Genomic DNA, 24,256 nt, shown 5'->3' with positions numbered 1-24,256 from the left:
TGGATTCAACCTTCTAATGTGTCTTTTCATCCTCCCCTTCATGCTTTTGAGAAAAAAATCAAGCAAGTTAATGTTTACTGAAAGAAAAATCACAAAGTTTTGTGCATTTGTTTAAATGGCCGAGCAGGATCTCACCACCTCCTTTGCTTATTAAAATGAACAGGCCACCTGCACGTCAACACAACCTTTTTAGCTGAAAATTATTTCAGGGTATGGTGCTCAATATGTTGAATTTTGCAATATACATAATATTCAGATAGACTGAATTTTAACAAAATATTTTTTTTTATTGGATTAGGGTTATTGGAAATTTATTGGATTTTTCATTAGCTCTATGAAAAAAAAAAATCCTTAAATAATTTTTAGGGGTTTGGGGTTGCATATGTCAAAGTACATGTAAATTAAACCTAAGGGGCAGTTAGCAGTCATAAGTTACCAACCAGTCACAAGTTACAACCCAGTATTTTTTTTTTTATATATATATTTTACATTTTGACATATTGGTGATATATGACTTTAGTAGTATGAAAACTGCATTAAGGGATGAGAGCAAGTCTCACAATCCTCATGTAAAGTCTATTTACACATAACATAATCTATACAACCAATCAGTTTTATATTAGGCTATAATAGTTTAACGTTATTAACAGGTGAGGCGATTTAAACTGTCCACTCTCACTAATGGGTGTAACAGCACAGTGAAGTTGCGATTCCTAGTTGGAGTGCAATCGTGACATTACAGAGAGAGTGCATTCGCAATTGTACATGGATGCAAATATGGAGATTTAATCTCACAATCATCTCAAGGGATGGTTTTCTACTATTTAACCGATGTATTTTAATATGCTTATTGCACTGTGTAAAGTCTTTTCCCTTGCTAGAACATCCATTATTCATTATCTAGAGAGTGGCTGGGCAAACCTAAATGTAGCCGAGTCCTTTATTGTTATAGGGAAAGTAAATGTCTAATTAATGTATGCAAATATGAAAAAATGAGATGTTTAATCACAATAGTTTTTTTAGTTTCTCTTTTACAGTGCCTAAAAAGCATGCATCTTTCTCTTACTATATCTTGGTAATACTGAATCTTGAAAAAAAGAAAAAAGAAAAAAATCATTTGCCAAACAAATATCTTAAGCCCATGACATGTTAGGCATTCTAACTCTTGTACATGACTTTTCATTAATTTATCAAGACATATGATACATGTATTGTACTTTTTTTTTTTTTAGTAAGTGTAAAAACAAAATGTAAAAGACAAATTAGAAATGTTACCGCATTTAAGACAATCAGATAAACACCACTTTTATATTCTGAGGCACAGATACTTGACTTTTTTGCAGTCATATGCTTGGTATGTTATGTATTATATGAGAGTGTTTGGACTCTTCCAGGGGCTTGTGATGTGATGACTTAATTAAAAATTCCTTAACCTCAGGCCTTGGCAGAAAAGTGTGCTGTACAGTGACAGATCTCTCAAAGCCTAAGCAACAGAGAACTAGTCATGTTTAAAGGGATTCAGTAGCTTTGAATGAAATATATATTGAGCTTTTTATATTTACTTACCGGTAATAAGATTCACAAAGCTTCATCCTACTTTTGAACTGATCTTTGATAATCCATCGTAAGCCCCTTAAAACTGCCTTAAGTATCATAATTTAAGAATCTTGCATCTTATCTTTATTTTTTCTTCTAAAAATCCATTATTCCCATTATCAGTAATTCCAGATTATCTGCAAGTTCCTCTAACTACCCTAGTGAAAAAAAACCTATACCAAAATGTATTTAAAATACATTTATTTCATACCAAGTATAGCTCAAACCCATTAACATATTTACTGACATCGCTTGAGACTTATTGATAAAAATATTAGAAATAAACTTGGAGTATTTCTTTATTGCACAATGTGCATTTCTTAATATTAAGCCTAAAATGTGTTTTAATATCATTCTTAGTAAAGATAGAATGATCTCTGTATAAGATCAGTCTTTAAATGCAAGATATTTAAAGTATACATACTTGCAATAGTTTAGCACAATCAAATAAACTTAAGTATATCTTTAATTGGACGATAGCACTACTTCAGGATAATTAAAGTGCATTAAGTAAAATAAATTAGTTTAATTAGTTTAAAAATTAGCAGACTTTAACTAGGCCTATATCAATTTAGTATACCGAACGTACAATTGCAGGGTATTTATATTAAGTATATGCATATGTAAATGTATTTGTAGTATGCTTAGCATAAAATAAATGTATTTCAAATGCGTTTTAGTATATTTATTTTTCACTAGGGTACTGCTCCAAAACCAAACTTTACGTGTTTGTGTGGCTACGTGACAGGACCCCTATTGAGGAGACTATTTACAGACTCCTCCACATGTCCACGGCGAGAGGAGGGTCCCTGGAGTCAGCTTTGCGGTCGATAGACAATGCTTCACCTAATTTGATCAGTGCTCACTGCTCATTGATTCGTTAAGCCATGCTTGTAATTTCGGAGCTCATTCCCAGGCATTCCTCTAGTGTCAAGGTCATGAGCCGAGCTGTGTTCTGTAAGATCAGTCCACTTGGGGTGCCATGTCTAATGGACCCAGGCAGCTTGTAGACCAGAAAGAGCAGCTCACTCCTCTCAAGATGCCCATTGTGTGGGTTTGCTAATGCAGATTACTGTTAAACAGTTTTAAAGCCAAAATTGGAGATAAAATCTCTTTAGAAATATTTCTTACTACAATTTAGAGCAAAATTTAGAGGGTGAAATCCAGTCATTCTATGAATCCGTGTTATTCAACTATTTTTAACATGCACATCAGATTAACACATCAGTTAATTCATTGAATTTCATGAAGAAAAGGCGTTTGTAAATTTGTAAGACACAAACATCCTTAAAATATCTTGATGTTTTTTTCTGAACTGGTATGGGATGTGGTCCAAAATGGAAAACAATTTCATCCTCTGGATTGACGTGGAAAGACGGGATGTTTAGCAAAACTCCCACTGGCAAAATGTTGTGAATTGTGAAGCCCTTGTCTGCCATAATAACCATATCACCTGGTTGTAGGTGTTGAAGTCCACAGTCACCTGTTATTGCCTTGTGTGAGGCACTCCCACCACACAGGTCACTGGCAAAGGTAATTACTCCATTGGGAGCTATACCAATTTAAGCCTTCAGTGTGGTCCGTCCTTTGTAATGGCTGTACAATTGACTGCGTCAAGCCTCTCTATGTCACAGAGAGCAACCTCGGTGCAGTCAAGCTGCGGAGGGGATGTTGTTCTCAAAAAGGACATACACAAATTTATACAGCGCACTAACAATGGTTATAAAGATGTTGGCTACTGTGGCTGTGCTACAATTAAACCTTGTTTCCAGGTCTATGTGGCCACAATTAAGTTTAAGCTTCATTAAGGTCAGGAGCAATTGATCGACTATAGGAGCATCATTTAGACCAGGGGTTCCCAACCTTTTTTGTGCCAGGGACCAGCATATTCATAAAAAAAATTCCAGGGACCAGTTGTCAATTTTAAGATGCATCGTTTGGAACATATCACTGTGTAAAACAGTAACAGCCTATCATTTATTTGCATATAATGAACTAGGTGGCAACAAAGGCTACTTGTATGAATATACCAATCTTTTTAAACTTTCAGACCGGTTCACAAAATATTTCCCTTTACTGCCATACAATTAGGTCTACTTCAAAAGCAACTCACACAGCACTCACTCACTAGCAGGTGGCAGTAATGGCAAATTGTATGAAAATACCAGTCCATTTCACCTGTCAAATCTCTCCAGAACCACTAAAGACAATCACTTCAACAGCAACTTAGTGTTTTCACACACCAACAACAAAGGCTAATTGTATGAAAATAAGTGCCAGTTTCAACAATCAGACAGTTTCAGAATACAATAGCAAACACATAACTTAGTGATTTCAGCCAATCATTTTTAAAAGTATAAAATTAGAGATTAAACTTTAACCTTTAACAAAAAATACCAAATCAGACCAATGAGAACAAAACTATTTTAATGTGAGCATGAACTGCTTATTGATATTACTATATTTGTAGCTGTGCACAAGACCAGCTGTTCTTCCTGAGCATCCATAAAAAACATATGCATCCAAAACAATGCACAAAAATTCCAGGATACAATAAAACGAAATTTAAAAAGGTATGCTTTACAAATATGAACGAAAACCAGCTTACAGTTTTTCACCACAAATAATACACAACGGATTTGGCGCCACGGAATCGCCTGTTGTCATAAATCCATACCTAATGTATGAGGTATCGTATTTATGAAGCGTGACTTTTTCTCTCTCGCTATTTTCGAGTTGGTCATCGCCTTTCCTTTTACCAGAACTGTCCGCAATGAAATTAGCCATTGAAAAAAATATCGCGGCCCGCTCATCTCTCCACTTCCCTGTCACTTCAGGTGCAGCGCGCTTTTTTGCAGTCCGTTCAGATATGACGCGTTGCTAAGCAATCGCAAGGCGCTCAAATAAACACATTTTAATCTATTTATTGTTTAGGTTTTGGATTAAATAACATGACGTCATAGCACTTAAAAAAGCATATAAAAAAGAAAATTATTATTATTATTATAAAAAAAGAAAAAAGAAAAAAAGAAACATTATTCTGGGAATATTTCAAGGCCCGGTACTAACGGGTCCACGGACCGGCACCGGTCCGGGGACCGGGGGTTGGGAATCACTGATTTAGACAGTCCACTTAGAGTGATATTGCAGCTTGAATCTAGAAAAAAGCGCTTCCAAAAACAGGCAGAATCAGGCAACCTGGTGAAATATTGGACTCTTGTCAGAATTGGAGGACATTTGACTGAAGTAAATAGTTTGCTTCTGTTTCTCCAATCTTCTCCTTCATCCTCACTTCTGGTAACGACCGCTTGTTTCTTCCAGTTAGGGGTATGGCTAAGGTGGTCAGGGAATTGGAAAGTCTTCCCCTCATTCCATGGGAACCACGATGGCCTAGCAACTTTGCTGTTGGAGAAAAGCCAACTGCACACCCTAGAATTTCAGTTTGGGTTGAAGTTTTCATGCCTGTATAAAAGCTCTTTCTTGTGCACAGTAAATTCAGGGAAGTGCTTAATGTCAATGAAAATCTTAAACTTCAGGCTCAATACAATACAATAATGTTCAAGCGATATGCATAGAAATAAGAAGCATGCAAGTTAAATATAAATAATACTCAGAGTTTGTAGACAGTAGTATTAGCAGTACTCTTGCTTGGTTAGCACACAAACTATAAAGGTTATATCAGGGGTATCCGAAATGGGCCGGTTTGGCTTTTACCGGTGAATCCTAACATACCACAAACTAGCGGCCAACTTTATGTATCTTTGTACGTTTAAGAAAAGTTCACCTTTTCAACTGCAGTCATTTCCTCTTTCTCATTGCAAGGAAAGCGGTAGAATGACAATTGAATCATTTTTTTGGGACTTGATCGATTCAAACAACAAGGGACACAGCACTGCAGGATGTTGAAAATGCTAGAGCTTCAGCTAATGCAGTAGATGCTTGGATCGCTACGTCATGACTTAGCAAGCAGATTGGAATCTGCGCAATTGGGAGTTTCATGTAAGAGCAAAAAAGTTCCCGAATGCAGATTTTGCTAATGTTCAAGTTAGTCACGCAAATTCGCCGTGCACACTGACAGAAAGCTGCTTGGTTTGAAAGTGACTTATGTTTGAGTTGTGCTCCATACATCTACGCTATTGACAATGGACCTTTTTTGCCTGTCAAATTTAGCTGAAATTTAGCTAATTTGACTGCACTTTAAGACTTTGTTTATTGAGATGACCTGCTGCTTCATTAGTTCATCTAGGAAACTATATGAATGAACACTTGACAAAAGGACATGCAGTTTCAATGCAACATTGTGAGAAATATAATTGCTAAATAATGATTGCACTGCAAGGCCCTATTGAAGACTAACTTTGTGTGTATTCTGTGCTTATTTATACTTTATGTCCACAAAAAAAATGGTGTATGTTTTACTTTAAAACAATTTTCACTTAGAAATACAATAAACACATGACATTTTGAAGTAGAAAGACAAAGGCAATTTTACAGTGTATGTGATTGTTTCAAATGTAACAGGTAATTAATGGTGTAAATATGTATGGCATATAATACTGTATGTATCTCATAGTTGTAAGTTTCACCGATATCCAATTCACACACACATTTTTATAATTTGCACATCTTCTCATATTATAGTTTTCTCATGAGTTCCTCCAGTTCTCAGAGCTCTTGTAATTACAGGGACGGTCTGGATGTGGGATTCCTGCTTTGATGTGAGCGTACAGTGACCCATAGGGTCACAAAGGCACTGTCTGTTCTCCTCCAGAACTCACTTATCACAGCTCTCAACTTCCTGCTGAGAGCAGAGCTCCAGTGATCTCCACACAATACAGTGCATTATCTGCAGGAGGGTGTGCTAGTATTGTCATAACCTTATGACCCTTTAACCCCTCACACCATAAACAAACAAAAATAACAAATCAGTCAGGAGGGGCAAATGGTCCCAAGGAGCTCAGCTGAAGTTGTCCTACTTTCTCAGATGAATAATTTGTGTTCCTTTTAAGGAATCTGAAGCAATTTTCCAGCCATGAGCCATGTAATAATGGAAAATAATGCTTGTTGAGAAGACTGAAATCGATGTGTTGAGATGGACTAATAAAATAAAGTCTTTAATCTGTGTATTCTTGGTGTAATGATAACTTGTGTTTAGAGCTTTGCTGAGAGCTCTTACAGACACTTACAGATTTGTTATACAAGTTGAAGGTTTGCTTTGTCTTCATGTTCTCTTTATGAAATGCGCTGCTCTTTGTGTGTATATTTCTGATCAGCTGCACATTTGTGCACTCTGAAAAGTTTGAAATGACTAGTCACAGCTGCCAGCACCATTCAACATGTCTGAACATCAGAAACATTAAACAGGCATTATCATGTCCATGTGCAAAATCAGCTTTAGCTGAAGGGGATAGTTAAATTCATAGTACACTATGTCAGATATCATGGATAGGGACTACAGCAGAGAACCAGCTGCTGCTTCATCTGTGTATGTTTATACATTTCTATCCCCGTGTTTGTGTTTCTTTCATTCTTTAAATGTCAAAGGATCAGTCGACATCATCTTATTGATCTCAGTATCTCTTTTTCTTTCTCCAGGCAATGCTTGTTGTCATCTGTTAAAGGGGTTTCCTGCTGCATGCTTTATTTGCAGATCATAAGCTCTGAAAACTGTGGGTCTTCTCTTTTTGTTTCTCGAACAGCCAGCCGTTTTTGGATGGGGTGTATGCATGAATGCCTTTATGAAAAAAACTGATGGGTGTTTATTTAGAGATTTTTACTTTAGTTGCTTGTGTGTGAATCCTCAGACAGAGACCTTTTGTGAACATACTGGATTTTGTCAATGGTTAGATGCTGCTGACATGCTGTCAACCACAACACTCATTATGCCTTTCGGTTTGAGCACACATAAGGGTCCATTTACAGACTATAATGTCTCTTTCAAAAGAACTAGGGAAAGCACCACACACACAAGGTCTTAATCTGGTAAATGATTATTTTGCTGTCCTCAGCTAACCATTTCACTAATTCTTGTTTTGTAGTCTAAACCACCACCTTTGTTAATCTCAGTTGATATATATATATATATATATATATATATATATATATATATATATATATATATATATATATATATATATATATATATATATATATATATATATATATATATATATATATATATATATATATATATATATAAAACAATTATGGAAGCTTGTTTCCGCCACTGAATAATAAATAAATAATAATAATTGCGACTTTATTGCAATTGCGAGAAATAAAGTCACAATTGCGAGAAATAAAGTCGCAATTGCGAGATATAAAGTCGCAATTGCGAGATACAAACTATTCTGAGGTAAAAAAAAAAAATGTAAAAAAAGAATTGGAAAAAAAAAGAATTGGACTTTATATCTCACAATTGTGAGTTTATATCTCACAATTCTGAGAAAAGATGTCAGAATTGCGAGATATAAACTCGCAATTATGTGTTATAAAGTCGCAATTGCGAGAAAAAAAGTCAGAATTCTGACTTTATAACATGCAATTGCGACTTTATTTCACGCAATTCTGACTTTATAACACGCAATTGCGACTTTATTTCACGCAATTCTGACTTTATATCTCGCAATTCTGAGAAATAAAGTCAGAATTGCGAGATGTAAACTCGCAATTGTGAGATAAAAAGTCGCAATTATCTTTTAAAATGTTTTATTTTGTGGCGGAAACAAGCTTCCATAAACAATTGTATACACTATTGTTTAAAAGTTTTTGTCTGGTAAGATTTTTATTGTTTTTAAAAAGAAAGTCTCTTATGTCTCTTATGCTCACAAGGCTTTGATTTAAAATACAGTAATAAATTGATATTGTTGAATTATTATTTATTATTATTACATTTTACAGTTTTTAATGTGTTTAAAAATGTAACTTATTCCTGTGATGGCAAAGCTGAATTTTCAGCATCATTACTCCAGGCTTCAGTGTCACATGATCCTTCAGAAATCATTCTAATATGCTGATTTGGCACTTTGGTAACTTGGCCGCTCGCTCTAACGTTAACCTAAACAAATGTGCGCTATTATTAGGCATATGTCCAAGTGATTGTGTTGAGTGTGGAAGGCAGCTAAAGTATATCGTGCTTACAGGGGGTCTACTTTTGTGTCAGCTCACAATAATAAGAAAATGTTGTGCCTTTGTAAAATAAAACAAACAGGATGCACTTTCTGCCATCTCAGTCTCTGTGAACTTGAGCGTGCCAAAAAAATAAACCAAAACTCAGTGTATACTTGCCTCACAGATATAATAAATATATCTATAGAAAGCTTGAAATGTCAAGCGATTGTCAACCAATTCAAGTGGAAAACAGATCATGTTATCCGAAACGTGCATATAGGCGCATCAACTACTCCAGAGATGACGAGTCGGCATCATCGACTTAAATCTCTGCAGCCGAAAACACAGAAAACATTATCAATAAGTTATTCAAATGTTCAGATAGTCTCCTTGCTGTTTTTTTCACGACACATTCATAATCATTACTTTTGCCGGGGCGCTATGGCAAGATTTATGCGTGGTCTTGAGCGCTGATTAGGCAATGTATTTTGTATATAGGCAATTAAAGGCTCATTATTTTGATTTCTATAGCTTATTAATATACACGTGCGATTAGTCGACTTATTGTTTAAATAAACGTCTAAGAATCTTTAGTTGAGGGCAGCCTTAATTGTAAATGTTTAAAAATTCGTCTTGCTGCTTATTTTTTTTGTGGAAATTGTGCATTTTTTTCCAGGTTTCTTTGAATACAAGTTAAATAGGACAGCATTTTTTTTAAATAGAAATCTTTTGTAAAATAATAAATGTCTTTACTGTCAAATGAATACAACCTTGCTGAATAAAAGTAAAACATCTTACTTACTGTTGATTGACTAAGCAAGCCCAGTCTAAGTATTCTTGCACCCCTTCTTACTATTGTTCAGCCTATTCCTGCCTCAGTTGTTATACAGGAAGCTATTCAAATATTTACTGCCAGATTGTGTCTAGTGCATTCGTTCTAGTCATGAGAGGTTTTACAGAGCACGCTTTAGTGTTCTGACAGTCCGACAGATCCCATGGGGAGAATGGGACGGATAGAAAAGTGTGTGTGTGTGTGTGTTGGATGGCAGTTACAGGGTGTAAATGTGGGGGTTTCCTCAAACTGGCTTCGTCTACCAGTGGCTAACCCAGATGGGATCCTCACAGTTTCTCTTCCTCGACTGTGTGGTGAGACAAATCACTTTACTGTGACAACACCATTATCTACATCTCTCCCACACTTGCTGCCAGTAAACAACCAAAATCTCTTAACCTATTTCAGACAGCAAATAGCTATGGGTATCTCTTTTTTCTTATTTTTTCATAAAGTGCATTTGATGTGTCAGAATCGTTAAGGTTTCTACTTGATTTCTTTTCCCACCAAGCTCCTTCCTCTGGTCTTTCATTTTCAGATAACATTATACGGCTTCTCAATTAGCCATGGGAATACTCTGTTCTGCATGTCATTCGACCTTAAAGAGCATCTCTCGGTTCCTGCTGATAAGCTCACGGCATATTGGTCCGCTCAATATCAGCATGAATGTCTGAAGGAAGCCATTTAATGGCCATCCTTGGCCATGACGTCACCTCAGAAGTCCCTCTGGACCATATCTACAACTGGAGACAAAAGACTACTAGAGTAGTGACCGGCTAGTGGAGATTCTATCTGACTCTGAGACTCAGATATTGGGGTTAACAGCTGGTCCAGTCAGTGCTCAACAGATGGCTGTGCATAACCAGGGGATGAGGGTTAGAAAATTAATTCAGAGGGAATACATTAGGCCACTAACAAGATCCCTTGACACATTAATGTTAATTTGTTACTGCGTCTCTTTCAATCTGGAAGCTGATTTGTAAGCGGAGGTTAAGCCAATTGTTGCTTTCCTTCACCTGCGTCTGTTGTTGGCATCTATTAGGGTGAGTTTTACAAAGCGGATCGGAGAACCTCCCTGAAACATATTGTTGCCTCTTTTACGGTTGCTCACTCGATTGAAATCATAGCGGATGAATGATTTCCCAAACTTTCACAGGGGATGCTCTTGGTCTTTGTTGTGCTGATTTCGGGCAGGGGAACAGCTGTGGAGGCTTCAGGATCATAGGGACTCGTAGCGTGGGGAGCAGAGGGAAAATTGATTTTTAACGCATTTCAGACAAAACCTGGTGGGATGCTTGTGCTAAAGCCAACGGTTCTGAAGCGGTTAAATGAAATGTGTATGTTATACCAGTCCCTTCTGCTGGTAATTGTTTTTTTAGAGGGTTAATGTCCAATGTATGCCAAGCAGTAAGGTTTGCCCATTCCATGCATTTCCCAGCCGAATCCAGCCCCTCTCTTCCCAGCCCCCTGGAATGGGCCCTTTCTCATTAGCACCATTATAGCCCAGCCAGCTCAAGTGGTTAAGCCAAACAAAACCCTTTAGCCTTTAAACGCAGCTCTGATTAAGGCTGGCAAGGTGTGTTTAGCGTTGAAATTCTTCCTGCTTCTTTGTAACTGCTGTCTAAAACATTCCTGTAGTGTCTGTCAACAAGGAACGCTCTTTGGGTTTCCAATGATTTTTTGGTTTTTTTTTTTTGTCTTCGAAACGTAAATCTTAATTTGGAATTAACATGTAGGAACAAAGCATCCTGTGAATTAATAAATTGAATTTATTTTTTTTATTTTGTGTTGCAGTAACTATATTTAATATACATTTTAAATTATTATTTTACAAGATTGTAAAGATATTAAAAAATAGTGTTCTGGTTGTATTTTGAAGTGTCGTTTCTCTTTAACTATTTAAATGTTGTATGGATAATAACTATATGGAAAATATATTGTATTAAATGTGTATAACTATATAATAAAATATATTATTTATTTCTTTTCTGGTTTTATAAATATTTTAATTTTATATAGCATCAAATGTTTATATATTGTAATATACACTTAAAGTTAATATACAAATATATCTATGTGTGTGTGTGAAATACAGATAATTGTTACATATAAATATAATAAATCACATGAGAGGTTAGAAACTAAAATATTTAATGTATTTTGTTTTGCAGTAAGTTTATTTAAATATGTATGTATTGGGGAAAAAAAAATATACACTAAAGATAATACAATGTTTAACTAGTCTAATTGATCCATATTATTCATATGAAAGCTGAGGATTAATATTTGATTCCCACAAATGGTCCTCTGAGGTAGTCTTGTGTCAGTTTGACTGAACACAACTAAAAATGTTTATCTTTTCTCTCTTCCTTTTCACAAGGTTGACGAACTTTTTTGAAGGTCAACGAGCTTAGACACAATTATTTAACACAAAGAACCAAACAGTTTTATCTTAATTCCGCGCTGCGTGTGGTAGAGCAGCTTTCTGTGACCGTAACTCTGGGAGGCTCCGTTGGCCTCCGGCACTCTCAAGGCTCTTTATCATGAGAAGAGTCTGCCTGGCTCCACTGGAGAGCTGAACAAATAACTGGCTCCAGCCTGTCCTTGGTCAAATGCACGCTTGGACAGAGGTGAGGAGATAGGTTTGGAAGTAAAAAAAGCACTGTTTTATTTAGTTCCAAAAGTGGTAGAATAAGAGGAGTAGAAAGACATCCCTCTGTCAGACAAAAGAGGGTAATGGTAGCGAGTGTGTGGCTGATAGGGACTACCCACTCTCCTCACACACCCTAAGGAGTGGAAGGGCTGGGTCTTTGTTAAATGAAGCAGTGAGTTTGCTCTGCAGCATTACGTGGAGTGAACGGTTTCCCTTCGGGTGCTTTCATGCATATTTTACATGACTCAATATTGTATATTTTTTTCTTTAATCGGAGCAGTGAGACAAATGGACTGTTGGTTTTTTTGGTATGTATGATTTTCTTTCCTTTTTCCCCTTTTTTTTTTTAAATAAAATTGCTTATTTAATTGGAGTTTGGTGATTTCATGGATATTGTATTTGTGCTTGGGGGGATTTTTTAGGATATTTATATGCTCATGCACCCATTTACTGCAAATGTATGTTTGAAGAATGCTAGCCTGTAGATGGCAGCGTTGTCAGAAAATTGCATTTGGACTTGCAGTGTAACCCCAATTTAGTCTGCGTAGAGAAGTTTATACAGTCCACAGCAAGCAGACAAAAGTGGAAGTGCTTCACTGCTGTACATTTCTGCTATTAAAGAGAAGAGAAGTTGAATAGAAAGTTATTTGTGTTGGATCCTTCTGGAACTATTAGGTTAAATGAGTCATCTGCTAACATACACTTTTGCTGGGTTTACAGTTATTTGTGATTTATGGGTTCATATTCTTATCTCAGTCACTCTGAAAATCAGCCTGTCACTAACTTCAGACTGGATTCATTTTTGGGAAAGAATAATATTGGAAAGACAAAACAAGAAACTGTCAGACGATCTCTGTTAGCTTGATCTGGAAGTTTTAAACTCTTTAAATGCTAATACATTTTCAATGTTCGAATTTATGGTTTGTTTTTCCCCTTTTGTCTTCAGTGTGTGTGTGTGTGTGTGTGTGTGTGTGTGTGTGTGTGTGCCCACCTACCTAACCATTATTTTGATCAAATATATTGTAAAGTTTTTATTTTTGTGTGGTATTTTACTTCATTTGGTCAGCTCTTTACCTTTGACAGAACTTTGCTGTCCTTGTAAAATATTCTTCTGTTTATATAGCGCATGCAACCCTTTCTGTTATCAGGAAATAGTTTTAGATTATAAAGGAAAGCTCTCAGCTCTTCTTCAAAAGCAGCTCTTTGAAAACTCATTACTGCAAGTCAGTGTCTCGCTCTACCAGACCTCTTGACATTAGACTCTTCAGTAGAACAAACGTGGTGTAATGTTTGCGGATTATTCATGAAAATGAGTATGCATGACTATTAGCTCAACAATTTCAAATGTAAGAATGAGTCTTGCTATATACTACTGTTCAAAAGTATGAAGTACAATTTTCTTTTTTTAATCGAATTGGTCAAAAGTGACAGCAAAGACATGTCCCATGTCCAAAAGTCTCTTATTTCAAATAAATGTTCTTCTTTTAAACTTTCCATTCAAATGTTTTCAACATTAATAATCATAAGAAATGTTTCTTGAACACCAAATCAGCATATTAGAATGCTTTCTGGATCATGTGACCCTGAAGACTGGCTACCAAAAATTCAGCTTTCCCATCACAGAAATAAATTACATAAAATAAAAATGTACTTACATTTTATGCTGTATATTTAATAAAATAGATGAAGCCTTGATGAGCATAAGACACTTCTTTCAAAACATGAAAAAAATCTTAGAGACCACAAACTTTTGAACAGTAGTTTATCTATAATCTTTCATTATTAAGGCATTCCACAACAATCTATTAACCCCAATTTCTCTGTCAGCATGACGTACGAAGGTCAAAAACCTCTTTAACCTTTGACAACACTAGATAAGCTGGTTTGGAAAGGCACAAATGGACTTTTCATATGGTCTTACAATGGAATCAGACTAATTTGTTCTAAATGGTGTTCATTTCATATACTTGTTGTTGTCATCCTTTAAGCTTTAAAGTTGTTTATTGATTCCAAAAGTATCAATGTATTTGCTTATTCCACATATTCCATACATATTGCACATACAGTTTTTATGTTTCACGGAGTATGAAAACAAGAAGAGACTATAGCTTCGAGTGATGTTACTGATAAGCAAACACTTTGCCTTTACTTAGTGAGCTGAATCGCAGGATGCCGTTTAAGGCGAACAGACCAGACAAGAGGGTGATAATGATAAAAATAGGGTCTACAGCTCATGCGAACGGGTCTGTGGTTATGATCGAGTCCCTTTCTCTTCAGGTTTCTTTATATTTAGCTGACCTAGATCAGGTTTGGGACCGTTCAGTCTGATCTTCAGTTTAGAACTGGCTCTATAGAGCATCGGCCGCTTGCAGGAGTTTGCACTCACAGTTTGAGGTTTGACTTTGACTTTTCCAGCAAGTTGATGTCGAGTTCTTGGAATATCCTGGATACTTTTGATTCAGATGAACCGGGTAATGACAATGTGACTGGATTATTGTACTTATTTATTTAATAAACCAATGTGGCACTCTTTAATACACTGCTGCCAAGGACAGTGTTTGTCTAATTTGCATGTAAAGATGATTTCTTTAGGTTTCACATTGCTTAGGCTGAAAAACCAGACAGAATAAAAGTGATATGCAGTTTCAGAACCCCTGCTTGTCAAGATAATTATAAGCTTTGAAGCTGGATTTGAAAGAAGGGGGATCAGCATGGTTGTTGTAAGTAATGGTTGGGGGCATTTGAGCCCGGGTCAGACCTTTGGCCCCCCTGCCAGAAGCTAACACGAATGCACAGGTGTGTTCAGCCCCTCTCTTTTCTGAAGTTCTTTAGTTCTGGCTTATTCAAAGCTCAACGCTATAATGAAATTCAGCTGCCTGCTTTCATGGTCAAGTTGCTGCTGGAAAACCCCCCTTTTCTCCCCAACTCTTATCTTCATAATGACTGTGGCTGATGGGAAGGGGAAAATGGTGTTTATGAGTGTTCATTAGGCTGTTTTTTCCCCCACTCTCTTAAACACTGGTGTGAAAGATCAAAAAGGGAGTTTGTACGTGTGAGTGTGCTTCTGGCAAGTAGTTTCAAAGGGAAGTAGTATTATGATGAGCTCGCTTGTTTGGTCATAAAATGATCGTTTCACTTGAGCATGTGATCTTGCCCTCTCGATTTTCTGACTTCAGGTTGCCACATTATTAATGCCTGGAGACCCTTGCTGAAAATTATCAATGGACACACCTGCAGCTCCACCTCAAACTACAACAGCAATATCCGAAACGACCATGTGCTCCTCTTCCCCTGAGGATGTAAAGATCATGTTACTTTAACCCATTATCTGAATTTTTGGGAGAACCGCATGAGGCTCTATAGGTGGTCTCGGGTTTAGAGTGGTTAGTTTGAAAAGCTTTTTGGATGGTGTTAAAGGAAATTTAAAATCTCATATTGCCCCATATCACTTGCGTTTTGTGGAAAAAATAAAAGGAGATATTTTTTTTTAAATCAGGTGACCCCCATCTTTTCATACTCCAAAATGGACAAAAAGCATGCAAGTAGCCCATATAACTGCTGTGCTGTATTTCAAGACTATGAATATGATAGATTTGTATGAGAAACTGATACTCTTCCCCTCCACAATAACTCTCATATTTAGAGCTGCACGAATAATAGTTAAAAGATTGTGATCTGGATTCAAACACCCACGCGATCTTAATTCTAAATGTCAACGATTTGGCTGTGTCTATTAAATCTTTGACAAGTAGCCTACAGTATGATCACAGTGGAACATTCAGATCTATGTTTGCGCTGCCGCTGATCCAGAGAGAGCATGTTGTCATGTTTAGGTTTGAAACAGGTTCACAAACAGTCTTTTCAACCACACAGTTTCATTATTTCTCTTACAATAATTCAGATTAATTCTGGGATAAAATGTTTTAGTTCGAACATTAACACTGTCTACGGTAGTGATCAAAATGGAGTAAATCCCCTTTTGAAATTTGATGCTTCAAAATAAAGATTGTATCAATTACATTGTTACGCCAGTAAGTGTATTTGTCATTAAATAATTCAGTCATGGACAAACGCTAATTCATCCAGTAATGAAGCAAGTTTCTTTATGAGCGAGTCATTGAATCATTCATTCATCGTGCAGCTCTACTGTCACATAATCTTGATTTATTTATTTGATTTATTTTTAAAGAAGTCTGTTTTTCTCACCAAAGATGCATTTATTTGATCAAAATACCGTAAAAAACATACTATATTTTAAATGTCATTGCAATTTAAAATATCTTTTTCAGCAGCCATTCCTGCAGTTTTGTGCAGATTCTTCAGAAAGCATTCTAATATGCTGATTTGCTGCTCAAGAAATATTTCTTAATGAAAACAGTTGCTGTTTAATATTTTTTTACATTTAATAAAAAAAAAAAAAAAAAAAGGATGATACTTTTTTCAGGATTGAGGGAAATGTTCAATGAATAACTTTTAATTTTGAATGGTAAACTGGCCACAATTCATGTATGCCTTAACCACACTTCCAATTCTGTGGAAGGTGTGGTGAAAAGAGCATTTAAATGATTGAGAAGCGACAAGGAAAGTAGGTGTGTTTGCATTTTTCTAAAGCAATACACCTTACCGCTCCCATTTTAGATCTGTCTCCAGCAGTGGAGCGTGTTTGTGTGTGTGTGTGTGTGTGTGTGTTTGATTTCAGAGCCTCGTACGGACCTGCACTCCATGTTTAAATGCTGCCTCTGGCTATAGTGTTGTGTCAGTTGACTGCCTCGTCATGCTACCCTGCCCTCACCTCTGGAGATGTGCTCTACCTCCCACTAGCATGCCACATTCTTGTGTAATTCCTGTATTTCCTGTGTCACTTTCCCAATCATCTCTGTTCATGAAAATTTAATTCTAGCACAAAATACAGACTGCAACAAGACTGTGTAGTACTTTGGAAGCTTGTTTCTCCCACAGAATAAAACCTTTTACAAGATAATTGCGACTTTTTATCTCACAATTGCGAGTTAACGTTTTAACTTTATATCTCGCAATTCTGAGAAATAAAGTCAGAATTGCGATTACCTTTTTTATTCTGTGTGGAAACAAGCTTCCATAGTGTAGCCCCCTTCCTAGGGACACATTTATAAAAGGAATTTTATATTATGGATATTTTTTTCCCTCAGTTTAACGAGGCTTTAAGTGATTACAGATATCTTAATTTATCAATGATGTGTTTTTCAGGAGTCATTTTGAGCTTGTATTTTCTTTCTTTTATAGAGTTAATGGCAAGATTCCACTGACATACCTGGAACAAGTTTATGAGAACATCTTTCCTTGCCATTAACTGTAGACTGTTATAATTTCAATGGCATCGGATTCAGACAGGCCATATCACATGTCCAGAGGTGTTGTCTGTGCATTTATCCTTTAATTTTCGTTTTTGAAAAGATTCACTCATATTCTAATATTCAAGTACAGACTTTGCTAGCAGGCTGTTTAGAACAGGGAGTGACACTGAATGAGTAAAAAAATGATGAAACACGCCTTTCCGTTTCTTCTCGGTATCAGTAAGAAGGATCTACCTGCAGTTACACGTCAATCTGTAACGGGCTGACCCTGTTTGCTAAAACAGCAACCTTGTTGATGCCATTGTGCCAACAGAGGACTTAACATAAGAGTGTTTGATGGGACATCTTTTCCTTTACACAGAGGGTCTCTTGTTAGTGGTCTGGTCACTGATCTGTTCTACACGGACGGATGCATCCTTTCCTCTTATAGGACCTGTGACATCTGAGAAAGTTAGCTAATCTTAGCTGTAATATACACTTCACGTTGCATAGATGCTTTGGCTTATAGGTGACTGCAAGGCCGTAGTAACTTCGTTCCCTGTGACTAGATGTTGAAGAAGCTTAAGAATGACTGAACAAGGTAGGTGCGCTTTTTAGTCTAATGTGCATGCACCTTCGCAGAATGAACAGGAATATATCTAATGTGTGTAAATACACATTTTGGACTGAATCTGAACTGACCCTTGAAGTATTTGTCTGTAGAGTTGGTGATCCAAACGAATCTGTATGACATTTTTTTTAAATAATCAAGCATTCTGCCTTTAAATCTATATTTTAATGTTAGCCATTCATTCATTTTAATGGCAGCATTTTAGCATGTTTTGACAGGCTCAGAGTTGACTTTGGGCCACAAATGCATATTTTCATACAATTAACTTGGGTACATTTTTGCGTCTTTGTTGAGACAGTTGTTTAGCTTTAAGAAAGATAATCACTCAGTCTACACAGTGTTGAATATGCCTCATTGTTTACAGACTGAAGTGATTTATTGATGAACTGTTTTGATGTGTTAATGGTGAAAAGGAAAAGCTGTCCTTTGTCTTCTATTCATATAAAAAAGAAAAATTGATACACTTTTTGTCCTGGTGACTGTTGAAAAAGATATTGCGCAACATTTCTAAGTGGATTCCTCAGTTTGGCTGTGAGCTTTGGCTGTGCTGTATGTTTCTGCAAAAACTGAGACATGCTATTGTTGTAATACGTGTGTTTGTGTTTTTTTGTGCGAAATGGAGGAAATTCCTTAACACGTCCTGTGTTTCGTAATACTCAGGACTGGTCCAATCATTGTTTTTACTAGCTTCCCAAGTCTGTGTTCTTCAGAGAACATGGCAGACCTCCCACTGGTTCCCCTTCCTGCCGTTCTTCCACCAGGGGTTTATGAGACCCACCACTGTATCTGCTGCACACATGGATATTTGCTGCTCCGTCTTTGCTTTGCTTAAACAATCCCGATCTGCTGCCTAAACGCTTTAAGGTCATACTGAATGCTGTATTCAGCAATACTGAATCTAAGTTTTTGATTATTACTGATGCTCCAACATGTAAAGATAAACAGCTTCTCCATCACACAAAAACAAGTTTTTGTTCTGGCACCAGAACAGTTTGAGACAGTTACAGATGGTGAGCTGGTTGCCCAACATTTCTGATTGGTCAAGTTGCTCCGTCTTTAGTTCATTCCAGTTCCAGTGCTAATTTAGAATGCAGTGCAGTTTCATTTCAAATCTCTTACAAGGTGAAGAAGTACGTGACTGTGTTAGGCTGTCAGTCTGTTTCTAATATGATAGCTTTGATGATGACACAATTTTATCTTTCTCAAAATGATGACATTTTTAGGTGATTTTACTCTCAGAAAAAAATGGTACAAAAGCTGTCAGTGGTACTCTTTCAAGGGGACCAATATGTACAAAAGAGGTACTAATAAATACACTTTAGGTAATATGTACCTTTTAGAGTACTAATATGCACCCTTCAAAAGTGCACCTTTCTATATGCCCACCATTTGAAGGTTAGAGTTCTATTTGTTGTTAAATATTAAATGACCTCAATAAAAGCTCATGTTTTGGTTAAACTGCCCACAAGGTCTTGCAGACAAGCACACAATTGCAACACCGAGGTGCGTCACTTAGGCCTCACCTATATCAGATCTGAGTCCATGATTTGTTTTGTGAACATCACATTGACTTTTGGATTGTTTAGTATATGTACAGGGTTTGAAATGAACACTCACCGGCCAATTTGGCTACTAAATTAAGTTACCGGCCATTCAGAAACTTCTACTAGCCCAAAAAAGAAAAGTAACTGAACCAGATTAACTACGTCACATCTTTATATATATATATATATATATATATATATATATATATATATATATATTATAATATAATATAATATAATATAATATAATATAATATAATATATATATATATATATATATATATATATATATATATATATATATATATATATATATATACATATATATACACACATGCATACATGCATGAATGTTTTAGGTGGACAGATCAATACAGTACAAAGAACATCAAAAAAAGTTTAGGATGTTGGAAGATAACAATGTATTTTCTGTTAACCAAATGCTGTTTAATCTCCGGTATGCAAATTAACAAGCGTGTCGTTATTTGTTGTGTAGTGACGTGTGTGTTCAAGTAAGCCAGATATGCACAGATTCTGTGCACAGAATTTAATTTATCATGATGACTCGCGAGTTATTTGCGCTATATCTACGCATATTTGGCTTACACGGACTTCCCAAGCAAAGCGAGTAAACATAATGAGTAACACACCAAATTGGCTTGTGATTTGACAGCGTTACCCGCCACGGCTAATTTTTACCCGCATTTGGCGGGTTGGCTGTTGTTAATTTCAAACCCTATATATTTATAAAATGTGTATTTGTAGTTGTGAATCATGCTGTGCTATTGTGTCTGACATTTTGTGTTTTGTTGTTTTGTCCAGTTTGCAGGTTGCATGGCAAGCTGATTTGATGCATGGCATTTGCATGAGTGCATTCAGGCTCTCTGTGGGATTTCAAACGAGTGTCTGCAGCCATGGCCCAAACCATGCACGTTAACGGCAATGCCTCAGGTAACACCCCTCCCTTTTAATTAGCATGTTTGTCTGTTCTGTTCACTAATGAATCATCAGTGTTTATGCCTACAATTATTCTCAGTTAAAACTGAAGTGTGTAATTTCTGCACCTGAGTCACTAAATAGAATTGCAAAAATAATACTTGCAGTCAAACAGGTTTCCCCAAACACTCCCCCTAAACAGTCCCACCCCAGACTCACACCATTGGTTGAGCCAGTGGTTCTTTGTTGGGCCGGTTGTTTGCGATGCTCAAAAAACTAAGATGGAAAAGGAGAAAGTATTTTGATATCAAAAAATTTAAACACGTCAGCTTTAACTTTGCCAAGTGAAGACCCAGGTGAGCATTTGAACAGATTTATGAACATATGCTTGTGAGTTTTGAGACATATTTTTTCAGATTTTTGAGCACTGTTTGAAGATTCATGCCCGCTATGTTTGCACAGTCCGGCGTTTCTTAAACAGGACAGGAGTGTGATTTTCACTGCATTCTGTGAAATATTGCGTGTCAGCTTTGCCGGGCTCCGAACACTCAACCACAACATCAACGCATTCCACTGCACATTCCTTCTGACAATAAAGTGAAAGAGCAACAACTTGAGTAATAAGAAGAACTGTTTTGTCAGTCCCTTTATATTGAGTGATGCAATGGAAATAAATTGAATTAATGGGTTTTGCTCCTTTTTTGCCATGTAGCCAGCGTGTGTTGACAAAAGGTCATTTTAATGGTACTTTAAATGTCAAGTAGGAATGTTCTTCTTGTAGATTAGGGAAATCAGCTTAACTAAACTAACAGTCAATAGATAGCTTCTTTCTTTATGATATTGTATCTCCTTTTGGCATTTTGGTTGTCTGTGTCAGTAAACCCTCACCTCTGATACAATGAAATTCAGGTCAGTAATAGCCTAAAGGAGATTTTGTGTTGTCTTGGACTCTTTCCATATGGCTCCTCCACAGCAAACTAAGGCCAGAGCACTTGGTGTTAAACAAGGCTGCCAAGCTGTGCCATTATAAAGTCTAGAGTTCTAGCTGATTAGCATGTCAAGATTGAAGGGCTAATGGACGTGCTAAATTGTTGGACACTAGTATTACGGGTACTTTAATACTGTTGAGTTACAATGGTCTTCTTTATTTAAGCGATCTGGTACCTCATTAACCTTTAAACATATTTTCAGTTTCTTTATGTATTATTATGTGTCTTCAAAGTCTAGCTTTCATCCTGATCTAGAGTGTAGAAACTTCCAAAGTAGATTGATGTATTGAACATTTAGAAGCGTTTTTATAGCCTGGGATCGGATGTGACTGCTTAAATATTTTGTATCATCGCATAATTTGAGTACATGAATTCGACATTAGGTACAATGTCGAAAACATGAGCTCAAAATGGAAGTTGTGTGGCTTTTAGTCAATGTCTGTTAGCTTTGTGGCCATCTGTGTTGGAAGTTGACAAAATTATCAAGATATTTACATTTAAAATGTACAATGTACGTTGTACTCCTCGAGCCATTTCATGTGGTATTTAAGGTTGTATATCAACTGAATCACAGCGTCTGAAAACTTAAGCAGTATATTATGTAATGAGTGTAACAGGACTAAGATTCAGCCCTTGTATTTGTAATAATTTGAAGCCTATTGTCTGCAACAATCCCCTGCATGTAATTTACAGCCAGATATTCTTGGTTCATTTACTGCTAATATTGGTTGGATTAGCAATAGTCTGGGATGTCCTGCAGGTTTAGTTAATATAAATGATTTAATACTGGAGCTGTTCACCGTTTCTCTTGGTTGCTCGGTTCTTTTATGGCAGGAGTATTCTTAGAGAAGTTTCTGTATCTGTTCCAGCATTGTTGCTTGTTGGTTGTTTAATGGCCCTGTGTGTTTGTTAGTATGGTCTTGAAGATGACGTGGATTTCTGGGATAATTAAACTGGAAGGCTGACGTGGTTTCCATGGGCCGGGTCAGGAAATACCAGGCCAGAGTGAGAAAAAGGGCCTCTGTTTTCTCCTCTGTGTGTGTGTGTGTGTGTGTGTGTGTGTTTGAGAAGACTCTGATATGCTCAGACCAGTAATGCTAGCCTGCTACATTCAAACTCCTGTCCCAGTAAGTGACAAAACAGTATTATATTCAGTGCTCTATAGGCATTTAAAGGTAGACTTGAATGAATGGCCATTAAGTATTAAGGATAAAGTGTTGTAGATACTTGATTACTGATATTCATGTCAATTGTGTTTTGGTGCTTTGGTTTAAAAAGAAATGTTCAAGAAGTTTGCATTTGTATTTGTTCAGGTTTCAAGCTGCTGCTCTGTTGTAGTTAATGTTAATGTAGTTAACTAATCGTTTTTGAAAGAGACTCCATCGGAAGGTCTTGAACAACAGGTTTTTGTGGAAAACATGTCCACCAGGCAGTAATTGTTGATTAAAACACTTGTATTTGTATTTTATTTTTATATGTAATTGCACAAAAAAGTATTAAGTATTCAGCATATTCCCTGTCATTATTAATGTTGTTTGGTGGCTAAACTGATAGCAAACAATAGGTCAAAGTGAACAAATGGCTAAATTATGAATAGTTATTGTATTGATTGCATTTTCTTATATTGCATGATTATTTTTCTGTCTTTTAAAAGTCAAATCAGATGCTAAAGATACTAAATACCTGGCCACTAGAATTCAATAATTATAAATTAATACGAATAAAACGCACAGCCACAAAATAATGTGTTAGGCAATGCAGACTGTATAAGGGTTACTTTAAGATTTCACTTATACATAAAATTATACACAAACGTTTGGTTTTACCACCTGACAAAAAAATAAGTCAAAAAATGAATTTAAACACTTTGAAACGTTATGGTACACGGTATGTCTACCACCTGTATTTTCCTGTTGCACATATACTGTGAAAGATAACTTGGGGGCATTCCTGACATCCTGATCTCTCAAATTTCCATATAGGTTTTGTGGTTAGCAAAACAAGCTGATTTATGAAGTTTGTTTTTCCTCCCACATCATAGATGTGGGCATCTGAGGTCAGACTTTCAAATAGGCATCTATTTTCATTGCTAACATTCAGCTGATCTCGTGCCCAAGGTGATTGTGAACTCTGTGAGAGATCCACTGAGATTTCATTGTGTAATATGAGAACTGAAAACATTGTCCTCAGGGGTTTGTAATTGGTAATGAATACTCTCAGGAGTGTTGTACTGGAATATACCTTAAGTGTAATAGGCAGAACATAAAAGGGGCCAAAAACAAATCAGAACTACATATTTTAGATAAGAGTCTAGTCAAAATGTTTCTACTTTTGCTAGGCGGCACGGTTTCTGGTGACAACGCAATGCTGATCGCTCAAATATTTAGCAGCTATTTGATATGTCATTTTCTTTGGACTTTTAATCAGACAGCATTTGTTAGACACAGACAGTAGATAAGCCATGCCCTTTTAAACTCAAAGATTGTGAGGCACACGTGTACTAGTTCCTCTCTGTCCATCTCTCTTTTTTTTTTTTTTTTTTTTGTAAAAGCAGTGCACAGATCAAGCAGGAAAAATAGCAGGGCTGTCTGTGGACATCTATTTTAAGTTGTTTACATGACACTAATGTTACATTTGGTCAAAAGTTGATGTC

General features: G+C 36.4%; 1 protein-coding gene across 5 annotated transcripts in view; it reads left to right on the top strand.

Moving 5' to 3' along the window:
* Positions 1-24,256, top strand: part of kank1a (KN motif and ankyrin repeat domains 1a) — a 46,964-nt gene that overhangs the window by 8,806 nt on the left and 13,902 nt on the right. For 3 of the 5 annotated variants that reach the window (XM_079873246.1, XM_079873244.1, XM_079873245.1), the window contains exon 2: positions 20,501-20,629. In XM_079873246.1, the coding sequence (XP_079729372.1) occupies positions 20,593-20,629 (37 nt within the window). In that variant the 5' untranslated portion in view covers positions 20,501-20,592. Of the gene's footprint in view, positions 1-14,530; positions 14,663-17,766; positions 18,105-20,500; positions 20,630-24,256 lie in introns of those variants that run through there. The other 2 variants (XM_079873243.1, XM_079873242.1) reach the window with 2 other exon arrangements.

Source organism: Squalius cephalus (assembly GCF_949319135.1).
Source record: "Squalius cephalus genome assembly, chromosome: 5".
NCBI classification, from domain to species: Eukaryota; Metazoa; Chordata; class Actinopteri; order Cypriniformes; family Leuciscidae; genus Squalius; species Squalius cephalus.
The sequence above is the reverse complement of the archived record's forward strand: the minus strand, read 5'-3'. Positions and strand labels throughout refer to the sequence as shown.